The 15,317-nt window shown below is 39.8% G+C and overlaps 1 protein-coding gene across 1 annotated transcript; it reads right to left on the bottom strand.

Annotated features, from left to right (window-relative positions):
- Window positions 1-5,182: 5,182 nt before the first annotated feature.
- LOC117494519 lies at window positions 5,183-11,159 on the bottom strand. Its single transcript, XM_034145470.1, has 5 exons — window positions 10,971-11,159; window positions 8,738-8,837; window positions 7,151-7,315; window positions 6,523-6,654; window positions 5,183-5,505 (listed from the first exon to the last, which is right to left on the bottom strand). Exons 2-5 carry the CDS (start codon window positions 8,835-8,837, stop codon window positions 5,372-5,374), a joined length of 531 nt encoding a protein of 176 aa, XP_034001361.1. The 5' UTR covers window positions 10,971-11,159; the 3' UTR covers window positions 5,183-5,371.
- Between the last annotated feature and the right edge of the window lie 4,158 nt (window positions 11,160-15,317).

Raw genomic sequence — 15,317 nt, 5'->3', positions numbered from 1 at the left:
GCTCATTGGTTAGTGTGAAAAAGAGTGGTGCAGGGATGTGTCCTTAACCCCGAAATGAGTTAGCATTGTAGATTTTCCTTCCAGTTCGCTCTTATGGAAGTCAATGATTTTTCGGATCATAAGACCTGTGGTAAACACAAGCTTACACATTTTTTTTTTTACGACATTAAAAATAAATACCCCACTGGTGAATGTCTGAAGCTTCTACGCAACTGGTTGAAACTACTAAACACCATCACGGCAAACTGTAGTCCGTTGCTAGCCTAACGTTAGCTAAGTACTTCTTGCGATTGCATTTGCTATAAAAGTGGTGTTAATATTTGAAGTGAATCCATCAGAACAAAACGTGAAAGTATCATAAACGTGTGTTTGCCAAAGATCTTATTTTCTGAAATATTCCAAAATCGAATGGATAAATGGTATTGGTTTGTGTGGAAGGAGCCCTTGCTATGCTCAATCCCGGGTTTACAAAAAGACGTCATCGTTTGCTGTATGAGAAGGAGTGGAAAAGATCTTAGCTAACAGGAGTCTTAAACTCAATTCCTAGCTCCTCCATTCAAACCCCCCCCCCCCCCCGCCCCGCTGACCACACACTCTGACCCGTGTGTCAGTTTCTTGTACGACTGCGTCCATGTCCTCCTCTCAGTCACTGAGGAACGCAGCAGATACTGTAGCACCCTGAACACAGCCCATAGAGATCTGGCTGTCTATTTTGGCAACCCCTTTATTTTAACCCTCCCTATTTAGCTTCTATTAGCACATGTACACATTTATTCATCGGTTTGTAAAACACTATACTTGTGCTTATCAATGTGTGAGTCAACAATTATAACTTCTCCCACAATGCGTCAGTTCAACCTTTAGCAGTAAGACGTTTATTAATGACACGGTCTTTCACAGGCAGGTTTAAATTGTCCGTGCAATTGAAATATTGTTATTGGTTGATTATCTGTTCATAATCCAGATAACTGCTAAGTTATTATTGTTGAAAACTACATTAATAAACACTTAAATATCCTTATGTCTGTTTACACCTACATTATCATGCGTTGTAAACAATTAACTTATTGTTTAAAGAGCTGCAAACAATTAGTCAGTTTTTGGATAAGTCAACGGCAACAGTTTTGATAATTGATTGAATAATTATCAGCATAGATATTCTGGTTAAATGTGAGGATTTGCTGCTTTCTTTTCTAATGTCATGTTATATTATTGTAAATTAAACTGTTGGTGTGATAAACGACGACATCTGAAGACTTGATTTTTTAGAGAAAGTGTTAGCTGCAGCTTTTTCTTGGTAAGGTTAAAATAAAGTGTTTATAATTTCTGTGCTAAATTTGAAATAAAATCCTAATCATGTGCTGCAATGCTCCTCTGTGCTATCTCAATAGTCATTCCTAACTACAAACCATTACTCAAATGTACATGTCTCACAGTTTCTCCCCGTAAACATCACAGCCTTTTTTGTAGCAAAGTGAAGAGACAAAGCAGTTCTGCCTCACATGTGTTTTCAGTTTCATTAGAAAATGATCAGCAGCTGTCAGCGTCTGCAGGACACACACACCTTCCCATCTCACACACTTTCATTCCAAGTTATCCAGCCGTAGCTCTCACCATCCTCCCCCCCTCCCCGCCTCATCCTCCTCCTCCCTCTCCCCCAGACACTGGAAATCTGTCAGAGCTCCATCCGTCTCCCCCCCCCCCCCACACATCCGTCTCCACCTCCTCCTCTGCGATTCCCCCGGCTGTCACTGCACCTAGTCACGTGTGTCAGTCACAGCTGGCCCACATGCTGCTACACACGCACACACACACACACACACACACACACACACACACACACACACACACACCTACACCTACCAGTCACATGTAGTGTGTGAGAGACGAGGAGACCCTTTCTTTGTTTCCGAACATCTTTCCATCTTTAATTTAAGTCGGAGGGTTTGTCGCCTGGTGTTTCACGCACCAACAACTGGCAGCTCCATTAATTCACTGGGAAGGGTGGGGGGGGTACTTCACCCTGTTCCCAGTACCCCCACCCAGTGCTCAATCTGGATCTCATCCCGAATACTGTCTCCAGCTTACAACATTTCCTCGTGTGTTACAGCAGCTCAGTACAGGCCATTTTCTTATCAAAAATGTTGAGTGAACATTTAAGGGAACATCACCTAAATTCAGATTATTTCCGTGACCTAGAAATTCAATATTAGTGACCATGAGCTTCTCTCTCAAACCCAGAACCAGAAAGGTAAAGCTGCGTTCCAGACACCTCGGAGCTAAGATGTTTTCCAGTGAAAATGTTCCGACGTCTGCCCTCCATGTGTTCCAGGTGCTGATGTTTCTGGAAAGGGTTTTCTCAGAAGTGCAGCCTCCACATTTTTGGAGCATTTGTAAGTGATCTCAAATAGCTTTTGCTGCAGAGAAGATAACCTACAGAGATTGTAATCGCTAGCGAGATATTCTGATATAGATTGAAGTTTGGAACTATGCATTAGCTTGTATTGTTTTAAATAAATACAGACATAAATACTTGATGTTGCATTTAAGTTGGTGTTTTACCGTTGACAATGTGCGTTTCTCCATTGTTGTGTGACGTCAGAGAGCTGTCTCTTTGTAGAGTAGATGCATTTACGAGTAGAAGCTCTGACTTCAGGTGGCGCTCCATTTGAGGTTTTTTTAGTAGTAGGTTGTTATTTTCAAATGTCCAAGTTGTCTGGAACGCAGCATAAGCTCCAAACTTGTCATGTCAGCAGGTAATAAGTCTGAAGCTGCTCCATAGACAATGGATGGTAGAATGATTTTGTTGACCTACAGATGCTTATTTTATTTTTGAATACCCAAATGAGCGTTATTCCACTGTAGTGCTTTCAGAAAATGTTCCATATACTCCGAATATTCCCCTGGCTGCTCTCGTGTGATCATCTCTCACAATTCATTGTCTATGGAGCACTTCTTTATGACATCACAATAATAGCATTCTTGGATTTAGGAGTTCATGATGCTAGTATCTTTTGACTGTCTTAGTCCATAGAAAGAATAAGAATCATTTGGATTTCTGCAAGAAACATCCGTCTCATGTCTCTTCATCCACCTCCAATTGTCCTCCTTTTCCTCATGTTCACTGAATCGTGTCCATCTATAAACTCTTATGGATTTCCCTTTCTAAACTGATGGGAATAAATATGTCAACCAATAAAAAACAAACTGACTATTGCTGAGTGTCCTCTGAATGCTCGTGTCCGGAGCGTCTTATTAGCCAAGGTCTGCTCTCATACATTCCAGTACAGTATCAATCTATTTTTCTAGTGTTCTAGTGTATGCCCCACCAAGAAGCTGCTCCTGGCCCCTCGCTCAAACCCCCCCCCCCCCCCCCCTGCACATTATGTGTGTGTGTGCATGCGTGTGAATTACTGTGCGGAAAATGTTCTTGATGGAGGCACAAATGAAGGAAGTGTGACAGCATTGGCACGCCTCTATATAAATATATATATGCTAGTTATTTAAACTGATTAGAATAGTGCGTTAGCTTAGTGACATATTTAAGGAGGACAGAAGTGATTGCTTTATATTTGGTGTAAAAAGCATAATTGTGCCCCTTCGAATGGCCTTAAACTCTTTGCATTGATGTGCATTGTGTTTCTTTGTTTGTTAGGGTTATTGGAGAACATGCTAAGTAAAAGGATATTTTCAAAACGTTAGCTCTCTTGTCGGCCATAAAGAGAACACGACTAAAGATGTCTGTTTGTATGTCTTAGAATGCCGTTGTAAAATGAACCGAATAAAGCCAATGTTGGAACATGAACTGAGTCTGCCGGGTCTTTCTGAAGTCTTGGATAGAGTATGTGTTAAAGCGTGCATGAAGAGACGCTCATTAAGACATGTCAAATATTCAAGGTATTTCCGGGAGAAAAATCATCCTGAAGAAAGTCAATTTCACGCCGAAAATAACTCTTCGACTGCTGTGAGGAAATGTAGTCATAGTTAGTGTGTTGCTTTAGTTTGGAGCATTCCAGTGAAATCAAAGGGTTTGTAAAGCCCCTCCTAAGTTCATAAGGAGTACAATGAAAAATTAAACCTGATTTTGTAAAAAATATCCTTATGGTGATAAGATGTAGTTTCCTGTTTTTGGATTGATTCAAGAGCTTTCAACAGTGGGTCATTAGCTCAACATGCAGTTAGCGATAATGACTTAACTGGCCTTTATATGATTGCAAATCATGAGTTCATTCGATTAAAGGACTTCATTACAGACACTAATTAATTGATAAGAGGGTCTTTAGTCCTGAATAATAAATACCATATGCAGGGGTGTCAAACTCAATTTCATCGCGGGCCACATTCGCATAAAGGATGCACTCAAAGGGCCTGTTGTAACTATATAAATATATAATATATATATATAAAATAATGTCTTATATTACATTATTGCCTCTGAATTGGATTATTATCGGATAGGATAATAACTTAGTAATTAACTACGTCTGAAAGCAGAAGTCAAGGGCAAATAATTGCAAGTCTCTTCAGTGCGCATGTCACAAAACGAGATGCATTGTGGGACATGTAGTTTATGGGCAACCTGCTTCTGTAAAGTGGCATGTAACCATATAATAAACGTATTATATTCTTTGCAAGCTCTTGCGGGGCCACATAAAATGAAGTCGCGGGCCGGATTTGGCCCCCGGGCCTTGAGTTTGAGACCCCTGATATAGATGGTGATATAATAATAATCTTTTGTTTGAAAAATACCCTGCAAATGATCTGTATTTGTACTGTGAATGTTTTGCCTTGAGAAGACCAATATCTTGTATCATAAGCTGTAAAAACCCTCCCTACCCCGTGGTTACAATTTCGATAGTAGGACTTTTTGTGCAATGCTTTGCATCCAAAGGGTCCCTGTTATGCTTTTGGGGGGGTTTCCCTTTCATGTAGGGAGTTATAAAGGTGTTTGTGCATGTTAATGGCTGCAAAAATCCCTAGGTTCCCTCTGGAGGGAGTTTCTCTCCCACACACTCCCCCCCCCTTTTTGAACATTAAAGCATGTAAACACAGTGGAGGCACAAAATACAAATATGGACCTGAAAATCTGCATAACAGGACCCCTTTAAACAATTATGACCTTGACACTAAAATGCAATCAGCTTAGCAGTTGAGCTCCAGATAATAAAAGAGTTTTACAGAGGCAGAAGCAGAACTTTTTTATTATTATAATAAGGTCACAATAGGACGGATACAAGGCTGCAGTGGTTCGAGAAGAGGCCCCTGACTAAGAGCTATAGGGGCCAACGGGAAATGTGTAGTTGCTCTATCCTTCTAGTGTTTCTGTATCAATGCCACATTCAGATCTTCAACACATGGAGGTCAGCTCTCTCTACTTCCACTGGCCCTTCTCATAGTCCCACTTGGCAGCGAAGCCCTCGATGGGGCTAACCCTCATGTCCAACATCCTCTTCACCTGTTTGGCCTGCCACTCAGCGTCAAAGGTCCTGGGGGCTGGAGGGGACACTGAAGCAAACAGGGAATAGAGAGAGAAAACATATATTATATTCATATTGATATGTATATGGACTCTGCAGTACACTCAAAATATTGAATCTAAATTGTTTTCAATCCTGTGTGTATGACTTAAGAACACATTAAAGCTATATTTCAAGGTTCATTACTTTAACTTCCGACATTTCTTTTTGTTGTTTTTGTTGTTGGAATACTCATTTGGGCAACAAGAGGGTGAAGTGCTCCACTAACCAATGTTATATTTAGGAATATAATCCATGTGAGTATACCTTTGTTCATGCACTCCAAACACAATGTAAATATATTGTATGTTGGCAAATTATAAAACCTTACTGTCACGTCTTCCTATGGCTAGAAATGTATATTATTTTGTTCTTATCAGTTTTTGGAAAGACATGTTTTGTAATATTTAGAAGGGTAGTGGTGCACTTAAGCAGTTTGTGGTCCAAATGCATATTACAACAACAAACACTACCAACAGTTATCCTGACGTGATAATAAATGTTTTTTCACCAGGCAAAACTTTTCCCGTTCTGTTTTTCAGATGACATCACAGGAACTAAAATAATTATACAAGCAAAACCTTTTCCACCTGTTGTGAAGTCATAAAGGGAAAGAAAACGGTTTAGATCTGACTAGGATAATGTGTCACCACCATCTTTTATTCTCACTTGCCTCTCAGGGCTTCCCTTTGTCACAGCAGACACTCTGACCTGTCAAATGCTGGTGTAAAGCATAAAGCCTGAAGTCCACTTACCGGGCTCTGGTTTCGTTCATACTGCCTGACCTGTATGGCTCTCTGATACTTAAAAGGAACAGAGCCATCACTAATTCTGTTAGTGACAGCTGTGATCAGTGAGAAAGTCTGCTGTGAAAAAGATCGCTGGCAAGAGACATTTACCCCGCGTGTGATGTTCAGGCAGAAATGGTGTCTGTTCTCAGCCTCCTGCATTACTACTGTCTAATCTATAAGAGACAGGAGAGTTTCACAGTGTGAGGCAGATTTACCGTAGGCTGTCTGCCAAATGATCACCAGGCCCGTCAGGCCTAAGCAGTACAACACCCCCGCCACCACAGTCTTCCACTCTGATGACGACTGTTTCATCTCTGGGTAGGTCTGACAGAAGGAGAGCCGGTACACTGCAGGTCAGGAAAGATAGAAAAGTTATCCTTCCTCGTGTCCTGTATTGTGTGCACGACTGCATGTATTTAGTGACTTGGAGCTAAAGTTTGAATGGACGGTGGTGTCTTCTACTTCCTGTCTGAATTCCTTCTCAAATGATGAAGAAAGAAAGAAAAATCGACAGGGATACTGTTCTCGCTCCTCTCTAGTTCAGATTGATGGAGTAAAAAGTACAGTAACACTACCATGTGGAGTAGAAGTAGAATCCAGCATAACATTTGAATACTGGACTACTTCTGTAAATGTACTTGGATTATTTTATTTTTTGAGCCTTAAATGAATTGTGGTCTCTGAGTATTGAATTGAGCAAAGATACTGTATTTTATTTAATAAAGACATTGCAATCATCACACATAGATGCTGCACAGAGTTTGTCGAGCGTATTTATTCATTTGAAGCATGTTTTAAGCTTGTTGTGATGTGTGTTTTATGCCTGTGTGTATAAGAACCTACAGGCCAGCTTCTCCTCGTTGCTCAGCTGGCCCCAGGGTCCCTTCTCCTTCTCCTTCAGGCTCTTGTCAGCAGGGGTCAGGATGTCTTTGTAGCGTTTATCAGGAAGGGGGATTTCCCGACGGTCCCAGTACATCGGCTTAGACATGTCCACTGCCTCTGACACCTCTGGATGGATGGACAGAGACACGTGTGGAACCAAACTGCTGCAACAACGTACAGTCAAGAGAACATTTTAAAACCTTTAGAAAATGATAACATGTTGTTTAAACACATCTGTGTATATTTCGTGATGCAGCAGTGCCATCTGCTGGTTTGAGGTCACTTCAGACTGAGGCCTCCTGATCTGGTACATTGGCCTTCTGAATACTGGGGGAAAGTTACATAAAGTGAACATTTAGTGAATGACTAGTTAATCCAGATTAATTTAATGTGATTGTATTCAGTGGTTAAAGAAAAATTATTATGTCAAAATATTAATATCACACTATGAAAATACTGTTTCAAATGAAAGTCCAGCATTAAAAGTATTAATTCAGTAAAAGAAAGCAACAAATTATTAGTAGTATTAAGTAAAATTAAGTATTTTATGCAGAAAATGTTCACTGTTATATTAGATATTGTATAATCTTTGTTGCCGGTGCATTCATTTAAAACCATTGCAGTAGGTTCAGGTGGGGCCTCTTTTTGAACTGTTTAGTATAGTACTGGAGCTAATGAATATTTTCATTCTTCTTAATATTTTCTCTATCAAAATATATGACAATTAATATTTAACTTGACTGTTTGATTGTTTAATTTAGGACAAGACATCATATTTAGACTCTGTATATTTTGTAAGCAAAAATCTTAGTAGGTTAGCTTACATTTTGGCTTAACTCAGGCAAATTAACTAGTTAACGCTGTCAAGTAGGCTAGGCCTTAATTTAAAAAGGTTGAATATTCCCTATGAAATGAAGTGGCACACAAGTATAAAGTGGCATAAAAGAGATGACTCAGGTGTGTACATCGCAATTGTAAGTAGGCCAACAGGACTTAAGTTAATGTACTTCTCATCACTAAAAGTCTATGTATGGCTAGGCTAGGATAAAAAGGTTCACAGTAACATATATGGCCGAACGCAGTGCATTCTGGGACAGCGGGGAATTATAAATGCCCTCGGAACGTTATTTTACTAAGTAAAGCTAATTAACGACACCTGTATTTAGGGATTTAAAAGACCATCAATGTTGTTAGTGCCTACACCTGTCTGAAATAAAAAAAATTATACATATTTGGTCCATGGGGCCAAAGAAGACTTTACAACCATCCGGACATAGGTAAGATAGCTAATGTTATGCTAACTGAATGCTAACAAAACATTTGTTTATGCATTAATCTACCGGTATGTTATGTGAACTGCAATGTTTCATGTTCAATCTAATTTCCTGTGTAATGTTCTGTGTTTCTGTAGTTTAGCAATTCCGTTTGACACTGAAAATAATTAAATGTATTGATCACCACCTCATTTGTTCACAGTTTATCCAAAAAATACTGTTTTGCTTGCTGGCCAACGGGCCAAGTTATAAAAACACATGGGTGACATATTACCGTGACCATGGCTAGCCATCCTCGCGCTGCTGGTAGTCAAGGCAACAGTCGCACGCCTGGCCACCAGGCTTCCCACGCGCCCTGCAGTCAGACGGAGCATCTGGAAACAGGTCAGTTAAATACAAGTTTAAATTCGAACACAGGCATTGCTTTGAAATGTCTGTGGCTAGTTATCTTATCAGTATTTACTGTCTTGGTTTGACCAAAAATAAAAACAAAATATACATTTATCTAAGATGGTGTGGAAGATGTTTTTTTTCTTCATAAAATATATCTTTGAACACCAATAAGGTAATTAAAGTCAGCTGCTGTAAATGGTGCAGCATTATGCTGCCTTCAGGTGTCGTCAGAAATCATTATAAAAAGTAAAAGTGATGCTTGATTTTTTTTCTCATGACAGGAACCCTTGTAAGGACCTTGCCATTTTAGTAATGTAGCCATTATTTCAAATCAGATTCCAAGTGCTGGATTTTGTATATTTTTCCAGTCTCTTTGACCTATACTTAACTACAGTAACTATCCCTGGACAGTAAATGCCAAGTCCACCTACAGTATTATTTTGTGGCAAAATCAAATGTTGTGTAAGCAGGACAAAAGCACTGAAATGCACGCTGTAATTATGACTCTCGGAAGAGCACTTAAAGGCAGCAATAACCCATCCAACAGTTCATTAAGAGAGTTATTTCTGAACTATTGTACAGGCTAAGCACACTCGCACACTCATTTACATGTTCTAAATTGCCCATTATGTTTTATGTTGCAGTAGTGTGAACTTTTAATCAACCATTCTCTTTGAAAAGCCATCAGTGGTACAGTAAGGCATGTCTGTCTGAGGTGTTATTCACAGCGACGCATCAGGACATCTCATGGAGTGCTTTATTAAGGTGCTCTGGATGAATGCCAAATCCCTTCTTTGTCTGGACACCTCATTATCTTTTACTGCTAAATATACGTGCAGTGTATCATACAATGCAATTAAAACCCACCCACTCAAGTGAAAATTACGTTTTAAAGGCACCCGCTACACGTGGAGCCTAGCAGGATCAATACTGTTCAGATATGATCACATGGCAATATAAAGAGGTATGCATATCTGATATCCTAAACGATCAGTCAGCAAACAAGTGTTGGGTATTTAGCACTTGAATTATAATTCCTTTGTTATTCTAAACACTTAGACTTAGACATTTGCACTGCCAAATGTTGAAACAAACAAAGACACAGTAGTATTGCATAACTATGTCATGTTGTGGGCTAGGTCTTTCTTTCTTTCTTTGGGAGAGAAAGATAATAGTTTCACAGTTTGTGCATGATGTTAGACTATTTAATAAAGTAAAGGGAAGCATTACAAACTAATAGCTTATATAATGTATTATATTGTTATCATTATTGACAGATCAGGTATCTGACAGGAAAAGTGGTATTGGGTTGTTTCGGAACATATGATACATAAGCTGTATTGTAGATGCTCCGTTGATAAAGGCATGGCTCTACGTCACTCTGATAGTCACCAGGTGATTTTATAAGGATGGATACTTGCGTGAGCGTTAAATGAAGCACATTAAGATATAAAATACAAATTGTGCCCCTCGTGAATGTACAAGATACATTTTGTTGTCGGTGCAGCAAAGGATTTTGTGGCGTAAGACAGAGCTTTAACCATGCATTGATTTTGGAGAGCTTATGTTCAGACTGTGATTGAAGTTTCTATCAAAGTAGCAGCTTCCCTCATATTGCTCTTGTCCTTTCAACTGTTGTTCTGTGGCTTATCACAAACACACACAGTAAGTGAGTATGGCGGAAATTGGCATTTAGTCTATTTTAGAGTCCGAACTGACCTTCGTGCCTCTCTCGGAAACATTCAATGTGTTTGACTAACATATTTCACAACATGTTTGCAATGTTAAGTAGGAAAACTTTCTTTTATCCCTGCACGATCCAAAAGGGCATGTCATCCTTGGAACAATCTCTCTAAGCTCCATATGTTGCTTTGCTTCTAGAATAAAAATAACCCCACATACTGTTGAGAAAGCGTATTTTCCTATCTCAACACAGCTGCTGTATATTTGTGCAGTTCAACTAATCTTCAGCCAGATCTCTGTCATGGTTTCCTGCACGTCCGCCACTGTCCCTAGCTGTGTGTGGACGGGGGGTTCTCATCCCCTCTACCCAGTGCCCAAATACATTATTGCCTGTTTATTTGATTCTGCAAAGCCACAGTCCAGATACTCACAGTTGTCGTTTGAGAGTGAAAGTGCACGGTTAGAAGATGCAACAGCCAACGTGCAACAACAGAAAAAAGTTCGGTTTAGGCCGTCTCCCCGTCTCCTCTTTGCTCTTTTTATCGCCACCAACACTCAGCAGAAAGCAACTAGTGGGCGGGAGAGGAAGGGAGAGGGAGGGAGAGGGAGGGAGACCGAACCAGTACAAGTAAACAATCTGGAAAAGCATCGTAGGAAAGAGAAAGTGGGTTGGGTTTAGCTGCAGATCTAGATATGGACTCTTATTTCCCTCTTCATCATCATTCTCACTGTCTTAGATAGATAGATAGATAGATAGATAGATAGATAGATAGTACTTTATTGATCCCAAATTGGGAAATTGTTGTTGTTACAGCAGCATAAAAGGCATTTTACAATAAAACAAAACTACAAAATATACAAGAATAGAAAGAAAAAGAAAATAAAATAAAATAGAAAATATACATGTTGAAATAGAAAATATACATGCAGATATTATATATACAAATATATATATATATATATTCAAAATATATGACATTATGTAATATGGAGTCTTAACTGCTCCTGTGCAGACACAGACAAAGGGTCGCTTTGAGTGAGGTTACTTTAGGACACGGAGGACACTTCATTTTATAGTGGGTGGGAAATGCATGGCAGAGTGTGCACATGTGAGAGAGAAAGACAGAGGTTTGAGGAAAGAGAAAAAGAAAGGCGGACACATAAAGAGATATTTTACCCCAACTAACTAGTGCAAGTTGGCGGCAGGTCAACATTAGAGCTGCTGGCAGAGACCCAGCAGCCTGTGTGTGGTGTGTGTTCACACACAGAGCAGCTGCAGAGAGGGAAGGAGAGGCTCAGGGTCGAGTAAGGACAGACTTATTCTCGGTAACCCTGCACTGCTTGGCTCTGTGAACTTTCCAAAACACACAGGAGCGCCAAACACAAGGCGCAATCAAATGCAGTGATATTTCTATCTGGTGGTTGAATTCTCCTAATAAGAGAAGTAGACCCTATGCTGAATACACTGTTTTGGACCATGCATGCTTGTGTACAGGCTCACACACATAGGATCAATATTGTCTGGTTGGCAATGACAAATGGATCAATCAAGCCAGTGTGCTTTGTGATGTCACAGCCTCTTTCAGTTCTCAAAGAAAGAAAATGGGCTCTACTATCGGACTCATTGTGGAACAATATAGCAAGAAGTTGCTTTAAGTGAAGGCTAGCTACATGCTTGCCTTGTTGCTCAGGGTATAGCATCAGCATCAAAGCCAAACTCTGAGGGTCAGTTTGAGAAGACATGCATTCAGAAGGCTGCAGAAACCATGTGCCTGGAAAGGACGTTTAGATCTTATTGAAGCTTGGGACAGCCACATGTAGTACAAAGTCATTTGTTGCATTTGGCTTGCAAATGTTGAGCACACGGACATTACAGATGTTGCTGAACTGCTCAAATGTAGTGAATGTGGAAAAAGTGCAACATATTGTCTCTAAAGATATCTCAGGCTGTTCATCTGATTTGTAAATGGCCTCATTATTCTTTTCAGAATCTACTTTTACTGCTTTACGTTTCAAAAAGGGGAACATTTGCAAGTGTTGGTAGTTGTGCACATTTCGATTGGTCCGGCCAAGATCAAATTTGAGATCAAATTGGGCTGTACTGTATGTGGCCAATCATCTAAAATGAGTATGGCATCCCCGATATAACACAAAATACATCCTAAGTAGCAAGAACATGTACAATAAGCCTTGATGTAACTATTTACATCCATAAAAAGTCATTTGACTACTTTATAGCTTGAAATCTCTGATGTGCTTGAACTTAATTCAGCAACTCTTCAGAATTCTAAATATGGCAGACTCTTAGATATGTTGTTTTGTGAGTTTGAAAGATTCAAGTAGTATCAAAACCATTGTTCTTTCCCTTGTGTTATGATTTGGTATGCAGAGGGCAGTGAGGCAGCCCACAGCTGCAGTGTGATATATCAGTCAGTGAGTCAGGTGCCTTTGTGTCATTGTGTTGTATGTTCTCCACCAGCACACTCCAAAGTACTTTCAGAGGAACAATGTCATTTATTATAAACAGGCTTATGAATGATTACCCAGTTTATAATCTTAGAGCTGTAGTGTTGAACTGCAGCACTGAACAGTATCAGTAACCACATTTACCTCACAGCTAATTATAAGTTACCCTGCAGGATCTGATTTTACATGCAAAGGTTCACTTCCTGTTCAAAGTGTTTCAGAGAGGTCTATTCTCGGATCAAAAGATCCAAAAGTCTCTTCTTCTGGCCCATTGCTACTTTTTACTTCTGAAAGAAAAGTGGCAGAAGTGTTTGACAGTGAAGTGTTTTATGAGAAGCAGTTTAAATAAAAACTGGAATGCTGTCATTAGCCATTGCCATCTATGAATCAAATGTGATGATTCAGCACTTTTTGAAGCTAACACTTGTCTCATTTGACTTCATCCTGAATATAAAGCTGTTGGATCTGTGTTTAGCCACTTGGGGCAGCAGAGCAGTGGCCTTTTGACACACTTAGAAGACACAAAGCCACAGTATTGTTCATTTCAAAGTTGTGTATCTGGCCACTGAACAGATATAAGTCCTGTATTCACTCTCAATTCAGTTTTAGATCAACACGTGAGGAACATTTGTCTCTTAAGCTAGTCCCTAACTGCTGAGCATATATATTCATATTTGTATAAAAAGTATCTATTTTAGGTTGCAGACTCGTTTGTTGTTCCATTATGTAAACCTAATATTGATTCCTTAAAGACAGCTTGCCCACAGGTCTTCCCTCGTATAATGTTGAATTATTTAATTGAATGACTATTTCCTATTTTGCTTGATGTTCCAGGTATTTTGTGAGGTATCAGGTATAGCTTTTGAACCAATATGGGTTTTTTAGTTGGAAAGCATTCCTCTATACTATTAATGTTTATATTTATTTATATATTGATCTCACTTGTGATATATTGTCTTATTTGGAGGTACATATATACTGTAGATCATTGGATGGAAGCGTAAATTGTTTGTGAAATTTGGAAAACGATTCAAATCCAACCCATCTTCTTAACCGACTATCCCTCATGGAAGGGGAACGGGGATGTGTATTGGGACGTACCATGCATGTCCACTAGAGAGCAGCAGCAGACCAACATTGTGGGTGGGAGCTCAGAGAAAACCTACTCTTCTACTCTCCTCTACCCCTTTTGAAAATGAAAGCATTGTGAAATAGAAAAACAAACCAATGAGTGTTTGTCAGTTGCAACTGAAACAAAGCCAAGCGTTCATCTTGCTGAAACTGGTCCAGTTCACTGGAACATCTGCATTTGTTTTTAACCTCTGACAGTGGCCTCAAGCATGCACAACGCACACTTACCAGCATTTAAGCTGTGTGTCAACAGTGCTGTAATAACTCAGAATTATGAACAGGAAATAATACTTATTTATGAATAATTGTTGACTATAATAACATCTCTTTTATTTATTTTAACGACTTCAGTTAAGTGGAACTATATGTAATTGGTCCAACTATCCATCAAATCACTTTTCCAACCTTTTCTGGATAGTTGAGACATCAAATGTTATTGTTTGGTCATTAAGGAACTCATGATACTTCCTCAAAGCGTATTGCCTGTCCTGGTTTCTATATGAAAGCATAACGGTTCACACAGATGCGCCAATAAGAGCTCCAACTTCTTGTGAGAGCCATTGTCTGTCAATTTCATTACCCAGCCACATTGTGACGGAACAGTTGGCTTTCAGATTTCTGGAAAAGCATCTGAAGCAAAGAAACAAAAACATGATTGGTGAGCGGCATATTTTCCAGAAATACATCCAGAGCCGCCTTACAGAAGATGAAATGCATTTTCCTGTCCAGGAAGAAAAAAAGAAATGATGAAGCGACTCCCTCGCAGACATGTAGCAGGACAGCAGCTGCCAGCAAACACAGTAGGGCACGCGTCCCTGATTCATTTATGGAAATGAGATTAGACCGTGACGGTGCAAATAACCCCCAAATCTCCCCCTTCTCTCCTCCTCCACACACTGTCTTTATCCCTGCGGGCCTTCACCCCATATTGACCCCCAGCCGCCCTCTCCTGTCCCATTAGAATTGGAGATGTTTCTCCATCTCTCTTGAGGAAACATTTGCCATCCGTCATCTCTCCCTCTCTCCTTTGTTTAGTGCTCGCCCATTGTCTGTTTTCATAACAATAAAGCAGCAGAAATGAGGATAGAAGGGTGAGAATCGGCCTGCCAGTGTCAGCTTTGAGTCGATCTGGCACGTTAACCAAACCATGGAGAGAACGCCTCCTTAAAACAGGCCTACAC

This window comes from Trematomus bernacchii, unplaced genomic scaffold, assembly GCF_902827165.1.
Source record: "Trematomus bernacchii unplaced genomic scaffold, fTreBer1.1, whole genome shotgun sequence".
Classification (NCBI taxonomy): Eukaryota; Metazoa; Chordata; class Actinopteri; order Perciformes; family Nototheniidae; genus Trematomus; species Trematomus bernacchii.
This window is presented reverse-complemented; position numbering and strand designations above follow the sequence as displayed.